This window comes from Salvia hispanica, chromosome 3 (assembly GCF_029641045.1).
Source record: "Salvia hispanica isolate PSC_SH4W2 chromosome 3, Shi_PSC_v1, whole genome shotgun sequence".
Lineage (NCBI taxonomy): Eukaryota > Viridiplantae > Streptophyta > Magnoliopsida > Lamiales > Lamiaceae > Salvia > Salvia hispanica.
Genome location: NC_142694.1, coordinates 36,782,935 through 36,801,413, shown reverse-complemented (window position 1 = coordinate 36,801,413; position 18,479 = coordinate 36,782,935). Strand labels below are relative to the sequence as shown.

The following is an 18,479-nucleotide window of genomic DNA, read 5'->3' as shown; positions in this document are numbered from 1 at the left end:
TGAGTGAAATGAGTTAGTGGAATGTGGGACCTACTTGCCATTTATGGTAAAAATGAAGTTTTACTCCTAATTGAGGACGAACCAAAATGAACATTAGTAACTCTTATTCGGCGACGGAGGGACTACTTTGTAATTTGTATATAACCACAGACACGTGTAGACTGACATTACTAAACTGACTAAAACAGTCATAAATTTAAAAACATTAATTATACTCTCAATCCGCTAAATTTTGGAATTGAATGATTACATAACAGATTTTAGGAATATTTTTCTTATATATTTATTTAATTATTTATACACATGGACGAATAATAAGCTGCCACGTGGCCAAAAAAAATATCTGAAAAAGACGGCCAGCAATATGTTGTACACTATACAACAATTTTTCTTGGCCAACAATATCCAACACGCTATACAACAATCTATATATTGTTGTGTAGCGTTTATAATATTGCTGTGTAGCGTTTATAATATTGTTGTCAAAGTGTGGTGTCACGGTGTCACTTTGAGCGGGGTTGTCATTTTAACACAAACCTATATATATATGGATGTGTTAAAATGACAACTCATCTTAAAATAACACCATACCACCATTCCTAGCCAATCATTTATACACGTGGACGAATAATCAGCTGCCATGTGGCAATCATAAAAAATTCGCAAGGGTAAATTTGCGCGGACTGCAACATCCAATACTCTAAACTGCAATATTCAATACTCTAGACTGCAATATCCAATATGCTAGACTGCAATCTATTGATTGTTGTAGATTGCTGATATATATATATATATATATATATATAGGGGTGCGTTAAAATGACAACACTCTTAAAATGACACTGTGACACCACGCTAGACTGCAATATTATATATGCTAGACTGCAATAGTATAAACGCTAGACTGCAATCTATAGATTGCAGTCTAGCGTATTGGATATTGCAGTCGGGAAAAATTGCAGTCTAGTGTATTGAATATTGCAGTCCGTGAAAATTTACCCTTGAGCAATTTTTATGATTGCCACATGGCAGCTTATTATTCGTCCACATGTACAAATGATTGGCTAGGAATGGTGGTATGGTGTTACTTTAACAGGTGTTGTCATTTTAACACAATCCTATATATATATATATATATATATATATGGTCTTGTTAGGTTGAGATTATTTAGCTAAATTGAGAAATGAGATGCAATATGGGCCACTCATCCAAAATATTTGTGAAATGTCAACAACATGTAGTTTATGTCAACAGAGGGGCATAATTGTGATTTTTTTAATTTTTTTAATTTTTTTAATTTTTTTTAATTTTTTAATTTTTTTTTTCGTTTTTTTTATTATTTTTTTTAATTTTTTTTTCAACTATATGTACAATTCATGTCAACTACACATCAAATGTCAACAACTTTATTCAATAAATACTATTTGACATGAATTGTACATGTAGTTGACATTATATTGTGTAGTTAACATGAATTATATATGTAGTTGACATGGATTGTACACATAGTTGACAATATATGTGTGTAGTTGACATGAATTGTGTGTGTGGTTGACATGGATTGTACACATAGTTGACATTATATGTGTGTAGTTGACATGAATTGTATATGTAGTTGAAAAATAAAAATTAAAAAAAAATAAAAAATAAAAAATAATAAAAAAACGAAAAAAAAAATTTAAAAAAATTTAAAAAAAATTTAAAAAAATAATTTTAAAAAATAATTTAATTTTTTTTTATAAAAATTAATAAAAAATTAAAATTAAAAATTAAAAAAAATATTTTTTGAATAAAATTTACTATGATATTACCATTCTGCCCTTTTATAATTAATTAATCTAAAGATATTTTCCATGTGGAAAAATCTGGACCACTCATTTAGTAAAAATGAGTGGCTGATATTGCATCTCATTTCTCAATTAGCTTAAATAATCTCAATTGATCACAACTCTCTCTCTCTCTATATATATATAGGAGTGATCAAGGTCTAACTAATTTTAAGTGTATAACTAGAGAATACATCTCAACCATACAATATGTCAATCCAAAGGCTAAAAATAAAGGCAACAAACCTTTCATATTTAATTAACAAAAAGAATAAGGGCATTATTGGAAACCAAATTTTATGGTGGAATCATTCAATCTCACCCAGAATTGCTCACGCAAAATCAAACTTGGCGACACCCTTCTCCACTTCGCCACCGCTCGCAGCACCGGCAGACCTCCATGCCCGTGCCTTCGCCTCCTCCTGCTCCTCTTCCGCCTCCTGCAACTTCATATCCCTCTCATCCATCACCGCCAGCCACTAAGAGGTCTCCGACGCCGTCGATCTGGAGCAGCGTCGTAACAACAGTAGAACTCCTCTCTTCCTCGAGAAATTCCATCGCGTCAACAAGACGTAGCAAGACTCATGCTGATTTGTTGCAATCTTCATCGTTTACGCTTACGCTCAGCAATCTCCATTGTTAATTGCAAAATCTTCATTGCAAGAGCTGATTTCTCCATCTCACTTGTGGATTTCGCAATCTACTATATCTGTATATCATCTCAAAAGATGATTTCTCCATCGTCAATTGTCGATTTCAGGATCTACTAATTCAATATTACATCACAAGAGTTGAATTCACCATCTCATGAATTGAATTATCAGATGATCGGAGATGGTTCACTTTAAGATAGAAATAGTTCACCGTACTTCATTAAAATATCAAACATCATATTTAATTCAATATAAACAGCATTTCACTATAAATATTATATGCATCACTATATGCTCATACTTCACAGAAATGAAAAAATATTAGACTATAAGACATGCAGAATTTACTTCACTATATGCACAACATACATCACTATATACTCATTATACATTATAAAGCATGCATAATATACTTCACTATAAGCACAATAGACATACAGCACTTTATATGTGTTCATTTTACTGCTTACAAGCCCAACATTATAATTGATATGCTTTATAGTGAAGTAAATATCGATTATAGTGTACTGTTTTCCATATCAGTGAAGTATATTGAGAGTACAATGACGTATATTGTGCATATAGTGAAGTATATTTTGCATGCTTAGAGTGAAGTATACTCTAAGCATGTAACACTTTACTCTAAACACATTTTACTTCACTGAAGTTATAAAATAGTGCACTATAAGCATGCATCACAAAAACTTCACTCTAACCATGAAATACTTCACTCTATGCACGTTTTACTTCACTGAAATGAAAAAACAGTCTAAACCCTAAACCCTAAAGCATGGATCACAAACACTTCACTCTAAGCACGTGTTTACTTCACTGAAATGAAAAAACAGTGCACTATAAGCATGCATCACAAACACTTCACTCTAATCATGAAATACTTCACTCTAAGCACGTTGTACTTCACTAAAATGAAAAAGCAGAGCACTATAAGCATGCATCACAAACACTTCACTCTAACCATGAAATACTTCACTCTAAGTACGTTTTACTTCTCTGAAATGAAAACAGAGCAATATAAGCATGGATCATAAACATAGCAATATATGTGTTTGTTTCACTGCTTACAAGTCTTTAGTTCACTTATTTACATGTTTTGATTCATTTATAGTGAATACATACTTACCGTGAAGTTGAAATACTATACATTGTAGTAACTCTAATGTAGAGTGATGTAAAACTGTCTTATAGTTGCAAACACGATCCTTAAAATTTTTTTGATAAACATTTGAATATGCTCTATAGGAAAGTAAATATGCTTTATAGTGAAGTAAATATTGATTATAGTGAATTGTTTTCCATATCATTGAAGTATATTGAGCATGCAATAATGTATATTGTGGTATATAATGAAGTATATTATGCATATAGTAAAGTAAATATGTACAACAGTGAAGTAAATAGTGAACAAGATATTAAAAGTGAAATAAGAACTGGCTATTGAATTTAAATGAAGTTTTCTACAATAGTCCATGAACACTTGAAGTTTACAATCATTTTTTTCCACATCTATGTCCATGTTTTTCCCACATTCTTCATAATGCTTTGGTGTTGTTGCCAAGTTCTTCAATGACTCATGGTTTGTTTCCGACAACATTAATGCGCTGCAATACTTTGCTCTTAGACTTTGGAGTATTCCCTTGCTTCTTGTAGATAATCCACATTTCCAATCTTGTTCCCTACCATAATAACATTCCATATGTCTCATCAAAAAATTTCCATAAGCTTCTACATTTGATTTTGTTTTCCAAGACATTTTTAGCCTCTTTATGTTCACATCCTTTATTGATTTGCATTGCATGTGATAACCCAATTTTGACAAATAATGACAAAAATACATTTTCTGCAATACATTATCTTGAATATCTGAGGTAGTTCACTGTAAAGAGTACTCTAGTTCAATGTAAACCTAATAACATGCATAAACACTTCACTCCAACCATGAAATACTTTACTTTAAGCACATATTACTTCACTGAGATGAAAAAACAGATCACTAATAATATGCATCACAAACACTTCACTCTAACCATGATATACTTCACTCTAAGCACATTTTACTTCACTAAATTGATAAAACAGATCACTAATAACATGCATCACAAAAACTTCACTCGATACATAAAATACTTCACTCTAAGCATGTTTTACTTCACATAAAAGAAAAAACAGTGTACTATAAGCATGGATCACAAACACTTCACTTTAACCATGAAATACTTCACTTTAAGCACATTTTACTTCACTGAGTTGAAAAAACAGATCACTAATAATATGCATCACAAACACTTCACTCTAACCATGAAATACTTCACTCTAAGCACATTTTACATCACTGAGATGAAAAAACAGATCACTCATAACATGGTTCAAATTGTTTACATCATTCCAACACTTCAACTTACGTCTTTCTTTTCCAAGTTAATTTCAGGCAAAATTGATGTGCCTTCAGCCACTAGTTTGCTCTTCTCATCATAGATTTCCATCATCTTTTTCCATTAGATCAATCCACTCTGGATTATCCTCTTGATCGACTTCCATAGCATGTGTCATATTATCAATTGGATTTGACACAGCTTGGTCGCCTTGAGCAACCTCGACACCCACCATCCTAAGGGCAGTTATAGCTACAACCTTGAAGCAATTGATGTCTTTGCCAGTTGCCGAAGCATTCTTTATAGAGTTCATCATTTTTTTAATAGAAGTTGCAGCCTCCCTTATTGAACTTTTTACTTCATCATTTGAAGGAGCTTCATCAGTTGAAGGAGCTTTGGTTGTTGGCAGAGTATTCCCAAGAGCTTCATTAGTTGGCAGAGTATTCCCAGGAGCTTCATCAGTTGGTGGAAGAGTATTCCCAGTGGTAGAAGGGACAGGGGCAGTGACAATGATTGAATCATTATTGACATATAAAGCTTCAATGGAGACCGGGTCAACAATGCTTTCTATGCTTCCTCGACCTATAACACCACCATTTTTGAATTCCAACTGACCTCTTTTCCTAAGAAGGGTGGCTGTCCAGTTCCGGACAGTGGGAAATCTTCGAACCACCATCCTCGTCCTGTAGACAACCCTATCAACATAGCAAGCCTGCAAAAAGGTTCAAACATGGATGATAAGCTGGGATGACAAACACTTCACTATAACAGTAGAATATTTCACTCTAACCATGTTTTACTTCACTGAAATGGAAAAACAAAGCACTACAAACATAGATGACAGACACTTCACTCTAATACTGGAATACTTCACTCTAACCATGTTTTACTTCACTGAAATGGAATTACAAAGCACTACAAGCATAGATGATAGACACTTCACTCTAACACTGTAATACTTCACTCTAACCATGTTTTACTTCACTGAAAGGGAAAAACAAAGCACTACAAGCATAGATGGTAGACACTTCACTCTAACACTGTAATACTTCGTTCTAACCATGTTTTACTTCACTGAAAGGGAAAAACAAAGCACTACAAGCATAGATGATAGACACTTCACTCTAACATTGTAATACTTCACTGTAATTATGTTTTACTTCACTGAAATGGAAAAACAAAGCACTAAAAGCATAGATGATAGACACTTCACTCTAATACTGTAATACTTCACTCTAACCATGTTTTACTTCACTGAAATGAAAAAACAAATCACTACAAGCATAGATGACAGACACTTCACTCTAACACTGGAATACTTCACTCTAACTATGTTTTACTTCACTGAAATGGAAAAACAGAGCACTACAAGCATCAATGACAAACACTTCACTCTAACACTGGAATACTTCACTCTAACCATGTTTTACTTCACTGAAATGGAAAAACAAAGCACTACAAGCATAGATGACAGACACTTCACTCTAACACGGTAATACTTCACTCTAACCATGTTTTACTTCACTGAAATGGAAAAACAAAGCACTACAAGCATAGATGATAGACACTTCACTCTAACACTGGAATACTTCACTCTAACCATGTTTTACTTCACTTAAATGGAAAAACAAAGCACTACAAGCATAGATGACAGACACTTCACTCTAACAATGGAATACTTCACTCTAACCATGTTTTACTTCACTGAAATGGAAAAACAAAGCAATACAAGCATGCTCAATACAGAGCACAATAAGCATAGATCACAAACACTTCACTCTAATAATGTAATACTTCACTAAATGAAAAACAGAGCAGGTAGTTGTTACTCACGATCGGAGTCTACGGTTGTTGTTTTTCTTTTTTTCTTTCGATCAAAACCTATACAAAAAACAGAAGTAGTTAACTGTAGTAATTAACTGTAAACTAACATCTGTTCTGTTCAATTTGGATTCCATAATAAACTACTGCATATCTCACTTATTAAAAACTCTCGTCGTTTGAATTTGCAGAATTCTCAAAACTAACTTTTATTCTAAAATTAAATCTAAATCAGAATGAGAAATCTAAATCAGAAACTAGTAGAACAACTTACATTTTGAAAAATCTTTCTCATTTGGATTCATTGTTCGACTATGGATGGAGGTGACGGCGATTGCAGCGACGATGGATGGAAGCGACGGCGATTGCAGCGACGATGGATGGAAGCGACGGCGACGATGGATGGAGGCGACGGGATGAGCAGGGATGGAGGCGACGGGATGAGCAGGGATGGCGGGAGATGAATTCTGCAAATGAGAAATTAATTCAATTGTTAACCCTAATTTTATTAGTGAAATATCCATTATACCCCCGCCTTGTATAGTGAAGTAAATCTGTGATAGAGTGAACTGATTTCTCCTTCAAATTCGAAAATCACATGTGTTAAAACTAGCCCTTGATTTTCTTGATCTTGTGGCTGTGATTTGTTCTCTAGTTATATACTTAATGGGCACTTTCCCCATATCACTACTCTCTCTCTCTCTATATATATATATATAGGGATGGGGGTGCACTAGGGTGCCACCATAGTTAAAATAACATCATACCACCAATATAGTCCGTTAGATCTCATCTATGGACGCCTAGGATTAAGTTTCGTGAAAAAACACGGGTTTGCAGTCTACTGTATTAGATATTGCAGTCTACTGTATTAGATATTGCAGTCGTGGTAAACTGCAATATTGTTGTGCTAAGACTGCAATATTCAATGAACAGCACTGCAATCTGGTAACGTAAAATTAGAAATTTCCTATTTTACCCCTCCGTGTTTTTACACGTGGCAGCATGACAAACACACGATTTTCAGATCCAATGGCCTAAAATGGTGGTATGATGTTACAATAAAGAGTGTTGTCATCTTAGTACATCCCTATAGGGATGTATTCAAGTACTTTTTCCATCTTTTATACTTTTTCCTTCTCAATCTCTACCATTTATTTTCAAGATCTTAGGGCCGAAATTAGAGCCTCATTTAATTATTTTTAATCATTAAAAAATTAGAGAAGGGCGTTTAGGAGATTCACATGCACGTCTGTTATGGAAAGTCCAAGATTCACTCCATCTCAAAATATTGCAGCGATTTTACTCAAATATTTCTCTCTTCTTCACCGATTAATTTCTCATCATTCTCCATTGAAGACAATTCTTGTTCTAAATAATCTGACGAAATTTGCATGATTTTGATCTGTCGTTGATAATTATATTTTGTCGGAGCGTCCCCGTAATTTCTTCTACAATGCAAGAAGGTCGTTCGTCTTCAATGGAAGAAGATTATTCTTCAACAATGGAAGAAGGTAATCTTTTTAGAAAACTCTATGAATATTCTTTCCATGTTTCTTTTATTCCCAAGGAGAGACACAATCGTTGTGGCTTGTATGTATGCTGTAGGGTTTTGTGTGACCGTTTCCCAATTGTATCATTTTTTATTGGTGCTACTACCACAAGTGTTCGAGGATAAAGAGTTTAGTTATGGTCTCGGCTAGGGTTTAGAAATCTGGGCGGCCAGGGTGTTATTTGAGTAGATAAAATTAATGTAGATTTAGTACTGTGTAATTTAAAATTTCAATTATATAATGCACGTTTTATAATTCGTAATGCGTACGTTAGCTGAGACTTTGTTTTTTGTGATTATATACAGTGGTTGTTGTTCCTGAATGCTCTTCAGATTTGAAGCCTGTGGTTGGGCAGAAGTTCAAATCATTAGATTTTGGTTTCGCGTTCTATGATGTGTATGCACGTGCTGTTGGTTTTGATACGCGTAAATCACAAATGAGGAAAATAGATGGTGTTACTACTTGGTATAGTGTGGTATGCAATAGGGAAGGCAGCAAGAAGTCGAGCGACGATGGCCAAGCGAATGCACGGTCTGGTTTTTCGATCAAGCGCCGACGGTTATCCAAGCGGTGTGGATGTAAAGCGAGGATATCTTTCAAGTTCTTCTCCGAAGGAGGAGTTCCAGGTTATTTTATCGAGGAGTTCACCGAGGTTCATAACCATTATATGGTTGAGTCAGAGCATCAGCATTTTATGTCACTCAATCGAAACTTGGAGGACGTACATCACCAATTTATTTTGGATTGTTCGAAGGCTAATATAGGCCCCACACTTACGTTCAGTGTTTTGAAGGAAATACTTGGTGGTTTTCAGCTAGTTGGTTGCAACGTTGGGGACATCAGGAATGCTTCTCGAGACATCAAAGCATACGCACATGGTATTGACGTGCAAATGGTTTTGGATGATATGGCTAAGAAGAAGGAGATGTCCAAGGCATTCACATACGAGTACGAGGTTAATGCTAGTAACCAATTGGTTGCTCTGTTTTGGTGTGATGGTTTGATGAAGAGGAATTACCATATGTTCGGTGATATAGTCGCTTTTGACACCACCTATAACACCAGTAGGTATACATGACGTGCATTATAACATTTGAATATGTACATTATACCTGCAGTACTATTTCTATTTTTATGCATTATATGTATCGAAGTATGAATTATGTTTGCCTTTGCTACGCAGGTATTGTATGATCTTCGCGCCATTCACGGGAAAAGGACAATCATGGTCGACCAGTAACTTTCACTGCTGGTTTGGTAAGCAGCGAGAAGACAGGCGCTTTTGCATGGTTGTTTAGAAATTTTGTCCATTGCATGGGGGTTGCTCCGAAGATGATCGTTACAGATCAAGATTTGGGCATGAGGTCGGCTATTGAAGAGATTCTTGTCGGGACACGCCACAGATGGTGTATGTGGCATATCATGCATAAGTTGGCCAATAAAGTTCCTGGTCGGTTGTTGCGGGACGAAATTTCAAGAAAGAGTTCAATGCCTGCGTCTAGTCGGATCTGCTTGAACCCGACGAGTTCGAAGAAGAGTGGAACGGAGTACTTGAACGTTACGGCCTGGAAGACCAGGGTTGGTTGAAGACATTATACGACTACAGGCAATTATGGATACCTGCATACTTCAGAGATTTCCCACTTGGGTCGATGATTAGGACCACCTCGATATCTGAGTCGGAGAACAGCTTCTACAAAAACTTTTTGAAGCCACGCAACAATATTGCTGAATTCTACTTGAATTTCAACCAAGCTTTGGAATTTCAGCGGGATAGTAGAACAAAGTTGGACTACCAAGACGCTAATGCCTTGCTTATATTGGCCATTACCTTGCCGTTTGAGAAACATGCTTCAACGATGTACACAAATAGTATGTTCAAGAAAATACAAGAGGAAATTGTTGAGGGTAATGACAGATGCTGTGTGTTGGGGTTCTCCTCTGCAGACCTGGTCGACACCTACAAACTTGGGGACAACCTTCGCAATTCTTACTTTGTTAGACATGATAAGAGTGACGCATCATACTCTTGCGATTGCAAACTTTTCGGTAGGCAGGGATATCTGTGCAGTCATATCTTCTTTTTGTTCAGGAACAATGAAGTGAAAAAGATTCTGGATCAATGCTGCGCAAGTAGATGGATGAAGACTCCGTTAGCCAAGGCTGTCCATGGTCAGTTTGATGACACTCTACCTACCAAGTCCATCGTTGATGAAAGACAAAACGTTTCAAAGCAAGGGATTTCGTTGTTCTATGGTTTTCTTCGCCGATTTGAGTCGGACATTAATGTCCTTCGAGCGTTGTTGGGGGGCTTGAAGATCTTGGAAATTCTCTTCAAGCTGGTAATCCTACAACGTCCGCCTCTGAAAAAAGGCGAATGATTGAACAGTTTTATGGAATGGAAAGGCCCGAAGTTGTCGAGGTCCATCCTCCGGATGTTGTAAAGAAAAAGGGCCACGCGAGCAGTTCCGCAAGCCGTCTGATTTCCAAGAGAGAAAAAGCTATCAAGGAGGCTACTAGGCCCCTTAGACGGTGTAAGGCATGCGATGAGTTGGGCCATCACGACTCCAGAAATTGTCCAATGATTAAAGAGCTAGAAAAAGAGAAGGAGCAGCATAAGGGAAAGAGGAAATGTTGATGAATTTTGTATCTCACGACTCTAGGAATTGTTTTTTTTTCGGTTTGTGCTTATTACTGAACTGGACCACTTTCCACAGTCCACAATTTTTGGGTAATCAATGTTCATTTGTATATGTTTGTCGTGCATTACTACTACATTATATGTAATAATCATGCATTATTACAATGTTACCACCCATTACTATTCTGGGAAGTAGAATAATATTGTTCAAAGTTCCTTTACTGACTGCGCATTATTATTCGAGTAAAGTCCATTATCAAATATATTAATTACATTATATGTACAATATTGTAAAATTAAGTTATCTTGTTCTACATTATATCCCTAATATTTTACATTATTACACAATAAAGTAACATTATTTGGTCTTTATATCGGTTTTAGTTCGCTGCTCGTGAAATAATTCAGTAGAACCAATAGATCTATCTTCTTGCAACAAGTTCAGCACAATACATATTGTTCCAAAACATTCAAATCCACAAAACGGCTACTACACCTTCCAGCATGAGTTATAGTAACATAGACAAGAAGTTCAAACCAGAATAAATATTGTTTTCAAACACCAATCAGATGATCAGTTGAGCCCGTAATTCTCCACCCACCTTTCGAAGTTGAACTTTGAAGGCCTATATATCCAATGCTTGGTGGCTTGAGTTTGGTTGCTTCCACCTTTGGAGTTAAGTGGAGAGGTAAGCAGAGCCGTTGCAAACTTTATGCGCAACATTTCCAAGTCTTTTGTCCCTTTAGCGTTGAATCTGCACTCCCAATCTTTCTCCCTCTCACCAAAGTACGTCTCCATATGCCGCATCACATAGACCCCCGTGTCCATCGTGCTGTTGTTATTCCTCCAGGGCATTGACACGACATTTGTATTACAGTTTCGGAGCTTAGCTGCCATTTTTGGAACCCTGGACTTAACAAGTACTTCTACCAAGAACTTTTTCTACACCAATAACAAAAAAAAAACGTTCATCAAGAATTATAGATAATGTACATTTTATTCAACATAATGCAATGTAGATATACACCCGTTTACGTACCAGCAAGGAGATTGTGTTTCCATATTTTTCGACAAATGACCCGTGTGGTTCGGCCAAGCTGTGGTCAATTATGTTCGTCTTACCATCGGGAAGATCGAAACATACCACGTACTGATGGGTCGTCCCACAAATTGGGAAGAACAACTGCACAATGAATGGTACATTACAAGACTTCTACTATACGCATTATGTCTGAATATGAGTTACATTAATACACTATCACTCACCAAGTCAAATTTGTCCCATTGGAAGTTCCTGGTTCCAAGCGCTTCCTCAAAGAGCCGAGTCCAGAACGTATCAAACCTCTGTTTTTCTGTCCATTCTGGAACTGTGTCGACCACGGTTTGACGTTGTAGGTTTTTTGAGTAATTAGTTATGAAATGTTAATCAGTAGAGTACTTTGTAAAGAACACTAAACCATGGTACACTCACGCATGGATTTGTAGAGAAAAACAACCGTGAAACACTCTCTGGCGCCTTGCTCTTTTCCATTGTATTGAGGTACGAGCTCCAGGTATCTATAACAGCATGGCTCACCGGCTTGAACGGTGCTAGTGACTCGAACTCCTTCTGGACAGTTTTCTTAAACGTGTCTTGGTAGACAACACAATCCCTGAACATGTTTAAACCGTTTAATTAATAATAAATGTGCAAACCACAACAACGAGTAAAGTACAAAATTTACTTCTTCATTTCGGCTGTGTCAAGAACCCAGTAGTAGATTTGCTTGTCAACTGAGTTCGCCTTTGCCGTAACTCTAACCGCTCTCTCGTGGAAGGGTGACCTGGCTGCCAGACTGGGTTTCTTCATTCTTGATGTTGCAGCCGTTGTAGGCTTCTTCACAAATGAAAGATAATTTACAGATCTCATACCCAATACTGTAATGGTTTAGCTAAATAATCAATTCCATACCGCATCTCCAGCCGCTTCTTGTTGGATCTGTGTCCCTTTTCCTTTTCCTTCAGAAACCACCTTTTCACTGGCTAGCTCTTTTCCTCTACCACATTTTTGTTAGAGTTTGTATGCTAGAAATCACCTTTCGAGTGATTGAATACTGTTAAAACTCTAATTTTATTTTCCAAATGAATAAACAGATTATTTTTGTCATAATGTTGTTATGTTTTACATTTAATGGATGTTTATTGCATATTTAAATGTATAAGTAACTTAACAAAGTCTAAGTCTTTGTTTTAGTAGACCGGTTGTGGGCGTCATTCACTTTAAGGTAACACGGTCAGTTCTAAACAAAGAAAAAGAATAATTTCACAACCTAGATAGGCTTAGACTACCTATCGTGAAAGGTTGCAATGTCAGTCCGATTATTTCTAAGCCTTACTGAAATAAGATGACGTTGGTGTGGTATAGCACTGAATGGATCTAACAGCGAGACAGTCTTTATGCTATCTACTGAAAGACGAGGTCTCGTAAATTATTTCTCAATCAATGTACGTTAGCATTGAGCATACGGTATTGATTATGCACTACTTTGACTTACCAAATGGTGCGGGTTTTTCGCAACCCAATAAGCATGGTATATTGGGTAGTGGTTATTAATATCTAGCGGTGCTAGGATTGCTATTATGTTGAATCGTGCGCGAGGTGAGTCTCGTTTGATAACATCCTCAAGAGAAGCTTGAAATAAGGTTTTATTATTCGGAACCTAGCTAGTTGGAGTTTAATTACTCTATGAATAATAAATAAGATTTTCTTGCTGAGTCCTCTCTTGGAATAAATAAGATATTAATTAATTAAGTCCATAGCAGACAATAATTAATTAATGGATGTTTCTATCTTAAGCGCGGGAAATAAATATAAAGTATTGGAAATCCGATGTACTTATAATTTCGGATTTGGATGGGGAGTGCAGTATTATTTCTGTAGTGGCTGCTCGTAATATTCCAATTTTAAGCTTATATTAAATTGAGTTTAATTTAATTAGTAAAAAGCTAATTGGAGGAGCCCATATCCAAAGCCTTTCATAGATCCCCGACTGGGCCCAATATGTGACTTATTATAAATAGGAGAATAAAGGAGACAGAAAATACACTTGTTTTTCTCTCAAAATTTTCGGCCCCCCTACTCCTAGTAGAGGTCGAATTTTTCTCCTCCGTGGGAATGGATTTTTGTCTTCTCTATTTAAGTCCTAGTGCGCTGGTGAGATCAGCCCACCCTGATATCAGCTCACAGTCCGGGAACCAGTCAGAAGATCCGTGGTTTTGTACTAAAGTTCTTCACGTGGAGAAGGCGCTAGCTATCTTCGATTCTTTGGAGAATCATCAAGGTATAATGGCTAAACCTTAGAAAAGCATGTTTTAGGTTTCAATTAATTTAAAGAATGTTATTATTTGAGTTATGAGCATGATACATGTGATAATTACGCGAATAGATTTTGTCTAAATAATCCGCTAAATAGATCTGAATTATTATGTAATTGATTTATGTGAGCGCTTCCGCTGCCAACCCCTTCAATTTTCCATCTGCAAGGTTTGAAGGCTGCGCGGTTTTGGCAACACCAATATCAATGGCCTTATGATGTGCTGTTCCAAGTGCCTGATTCCAAAATAAAAACAATATAATGCATGAAAGTACCAGAATAATGTAGTAATTTAAATATGTAATTCATATAATCAACTGCATGTGGAAAGTCCAACTGTTTGTCCATCGGTACCTTTGAAGCGGCCTCCCTAATGGGCTGCTTTCTCTTGGTAGCCGGATCAACTGCACGTTTCCCCTTACTTTTCTGATTTCATAAAATAAATCCCACTACACAAAAAAAATATAATGCAAAGAACCACAGATAGAAAATAATGGTCAAAATCGGATGAAATTGTCAACTGCCCCTATCGGAAATAGGAATGCTTTAAACATTGTCTCGACTTTCTTTTTAAAACGTATTTACCTTGTTAGTCTCCTCTGCATCTGCACTCTTTTATGGGGCTTGCTTTGTCTCAACTTTTGTATTAGCTCCTGATCCTCCCCATCTTTTCCCACAACATCCTCCACCATGGTTTTAGAATCCTTCACACAGTTAATAAAACAAGTTAAAAAGTCTACAAATTTACTTAATTAGGAAAACTTAAGTCTTTAGTTTATTAGTCCTTACCTCAGCTGCTCTTCCTGAAGTATGCATCATTGATGGCTTATCATGTCTGGCACCACCAGCATCTTCTGTTATGATACCCGTCATATCATTGCCTATCGGCTCAGACATGGGAATATCACCTCCCTGATCATCAACTACCGGATGATCCCCAACAACACCCTCTGTCTCAGTTGTTGGGTGTGTAGCAAATGGGTCAGGACACTCTAACCCATCCAACACAAATGAGGGCCTATCGAAGCTTCTGATAATGGTCTTCTTTTTGTCATAGGCTGCCATCATCTTCTCCATCTCTTGTACCCATTCCTGGCTGTACTCCTCTTCGTCTTCTCTTGCTTGCGCCAATCTTGAAACAATGTCTGCTTCTTCAACCACAACGTCTTCCTCTAATCCCAACAACCTTTTCCCAATCTGACTACCTACTCGGACGCATTCATCCTCTAGCAACTCAACAGGAATCATCCTAAAATCATCTACCCACGTCGAAATTGCGTGTCCCAGCAGCACGCTTGACGAGACAAACTTATCTCGAATGCGTTTCGCTCTATGCCTGCTTGGTGTTCCACCACCTCCTCTGGCTAAAGCTTCAACCCTCCTTGCTTCAGCATCCAGCAAATACTTTTGTTTGTCTATCGGGCCCTCCAACCTACCAGTTCCAAACTGGTCACGCTCCGCATCCTCCCTTTGTTTGAGGGACTCTGTTGTCCAGCCTTTTATAGTGGGCCAGGCACGGTCGACTCTCCTCCTTATGTGAACCACGCGGTCCACATATGCACACTGACATTAGCAAAAGATTCCACATGGTCAGTAATGAGTGGAATCATATAAATAATGCGTGAATATTACCAATATAATGTATAGACCAAATGAAGTAATGCACACTCAAAATGAAAAAAATTCACTTATGCCCTAATATAAAGCAGACTCAATAATGCATGTTTTCAGTCGGAATAAAAGTCTGTACGTTAGCTTCTATTGCAATAATTGTTTCCCTCACCACTAAGAAATGGAGTGGCCCCGTGAAATATACAGAATTTCCTCTGTCCCAAGTCGGATAGATGGCCTCCAACACGGATAATACGTACCCACACCAATTTAAGTTTCCAATCTTATCAACGTCGTCAATGAAATGTAGAATCTTTAGCTTCAATTGTCCGTCGGCCGGAGTCTCAATAATAGCATTTTCTAACAAGAACATGAATAAACGTTTGAAGTCTGGACTGCCATTGACCTCCTCTGTAATCATCTTTGCAATGTCTCATGCGGTCATTTTGTACCTACTCTTTTTACAACGATCTGCAGCATAGTCGTTAAACTGGAAGTTGCTTTGCTTATCTGCTGGACATGAGATGCGGGTCGGTCCTCTAGGAAAGCCTAACGTCAGGTGCACGTCCTCCTCATCTAGACTCAAGCTAACACCCCCAGACAATGGTATCTCGCACCGAGCTAGATTAAATGACTTTAGCACCCAATATGCAATGTAACCAGGTATCTCCTTGATGCTAAAGTTAAGGATAGCGCCAAACCCCAGTTCATGCATGACTTCCTTCTGCCGCGGAGTTAGGCCATTCAAACATTTAAAAAACTTTGTTGTGCTCCGACTGTATAGGTGGTTGACCTTTTTCCCCCTCTGCCTCCTCCTCTCCGCCTCTTGAGTAGGGTACTACCTTCGGCCATATTTTGTTCCTTCAATCTGTTCCTGAACTTTTGAGCAATTGCTAGTGGAAGAAGATCATCCACTGCGTCGTCCACAGTCAACCGTGGCTGTTTGGATCCTGAAAAACATAGGAGTACGGAATTGCATTAATGGATAAAAAATAAATATGTAATGTACAAACTGATGTTATACCAATGCAGATAAAGTACATTATAATGCATACTAAAATTATTAATAATGTACATGTATGATACCCACAAACAACAGAAATTAGTCACTTACAAATGCATCAATAAGGACATCCACAAACCCAATACTGCAGTATTTAAGGAGGACATAAATTATAATTTGAAGAATTTGTTGACATACATCAATCACCTATTGTCCAACGCTACAAAATCCAAACGCAATAAACTGACCACTAATGTACAACAAAGCATAAATAATGCATAAGTTTAAACAAATGATTACTAGAACAAATGCATCAATGAGAGTGAAGTACACGCTTTAAATTACTCACACACTGCCACATACATCAGGACACAACAAAACAGACAATACTCAACTCTGTAAAATAATTTCATAATGCAAGATCAGTGAACAATAATGTAATATAGAATACGATTAATGCATCAGAACAGGGGAAATAATTTCTGCACCTTCAGCTGGTGTTGGTTGACTGCCCCCGGGTCTCCCTCTCTTAGACATTGATGTTCTGTAAGTAATGCACACCAACGAAATGAGTACAATTCTTTCCTCCAAAAAATGTATATCATAGACTAATGCATAATATCAAAATAATAAAGCAATGTCCTACAGAAACCAAATAATGCAAAGATTAAACAGAATTAAGTACAGTACAATTGACAATAATGTACAACAAAGCTTAGATAATGCAACATATACAACCATTGGTTACTACAACGAATGCACTAACATTATACACGTTTAACCAATAATGTCAAATTTCAGTCATATAATCCATCAATGACAGTTAAATAATCCCTCCACATTATATCAGCATGACCACATACACACACACAACCAATAATCAATAATTTAATTTTGACCCAATCCTTTCATGTTCAAAACAATTCATGAAATAAACAACAGTGGCAAAAAACGCATAAAATATCCAAGAATACACAGAACAAATGATGGACCAGAACAAATACAGAGACCAAATCAATGTTACATTTGAACAAATGCAAATTTACTGATCAATAATGTAGTATAGACAACAAATAATGTGGAGAAAAAATGCAATTTTTATCTAATACAGAGAACAAATGCAATTTTACGCATCAATAATGCAGTATAGACAACAAATAATGGATAAGGACAGAGTTATTACTGAATAATCAACCAAATAGTCGACAACGGACGGAATCAAAAACAAAATGAACACGAAAGCAACAATTTCAGCAACAAAAAATGAACATATACCACATACAAGTCAACAACAAAATCAAAGAATAACTATTGGGAAGAACCCTAGTTCAAAAGATAACAAATTCAATGTTTCCAGAAAGGTTCACAAACCAAAATTGTGCATTATTTCCGAAAAGAACACAAATCGACGCTAGCAAGAGTTTTATACCCAAAATCGGGACTTTAGAAACCCACCGTCACTACCCAGAAATCGGAAATTGAACACTTCAATCGGCGCGCCAAACAGAAAATCGGTACTTTAGGCCTTTCAATCGGCGACCGACGTCGACTTTTGCGGCGACAATCGACGGTGTAGGTGCTATTTCGTCTAGTGAAGAGGCGGCTAGGGTTTCTGGAGTTTTGAAG

General features: G+C 36.8%; 1 protein-coding gene and 1 pseudogene across 1 annotated transcript; one reads left to right on the top strand and one right to left on the bottom strand.

Annotated features, from left to right (window-relative positions):
* Window positions 1-4,069: 4,069 nt before the first annotated feature.
* On the bottom strand, window positions 4,070-5,591 carry LOC148930650 (uncharacterized; annotated as a pseudogene).
* A 2,556-nt stretch (window positions 5,592-8,147) lies between these two features.
* LOC148930649 (protein FAR1-RELATED SEQUENCE 5-like) lies at window positions 8,148-10,882 on the top strand. Its single transcript, XM_089066571.1, has 5 exons — window positions 8,148-8,205; window positions 8,550-9,312; window positions 9,428-9,533; window positions 9,747-10,586; window positions 10,634-10,882. The coding sequence occupies exons 1-5, from the start codon at window positions 8,148-8,150 to the stop codon at window positions 10,880-10,882; spliced, it is 2,016 nt and encodes a 671-aa protein (XP_088922697.1).
* Window positions 10,883-18,479: the final 7,597 nt, after the last annotated feature.

Excerpts from the sequence above, each read along its gene's own strand:
- LOC148930649 (XM_089066571.1), top strand. The coding sequence starts at position 8,148 with ATGCAAGAAGGTCGTTCGTCTTCAATGGAAGAAGATTATTCTTCAACA. Across the intron at positions 9,313-9,427 it reads ACCACCTATAACACCAGTAG|GTATTGTATGATCTTCGCGC; the intron begins GTATACATGACG and ends TTTGCTACGCAG. Across the intron at positions 10,587-10,633 it reads TGGAAATTCTCTTCAAGCTG|TTTTATGGAATGGAAAGGCC; the intron begins GTAATCCTACAA and ends ATGATTGAACAG.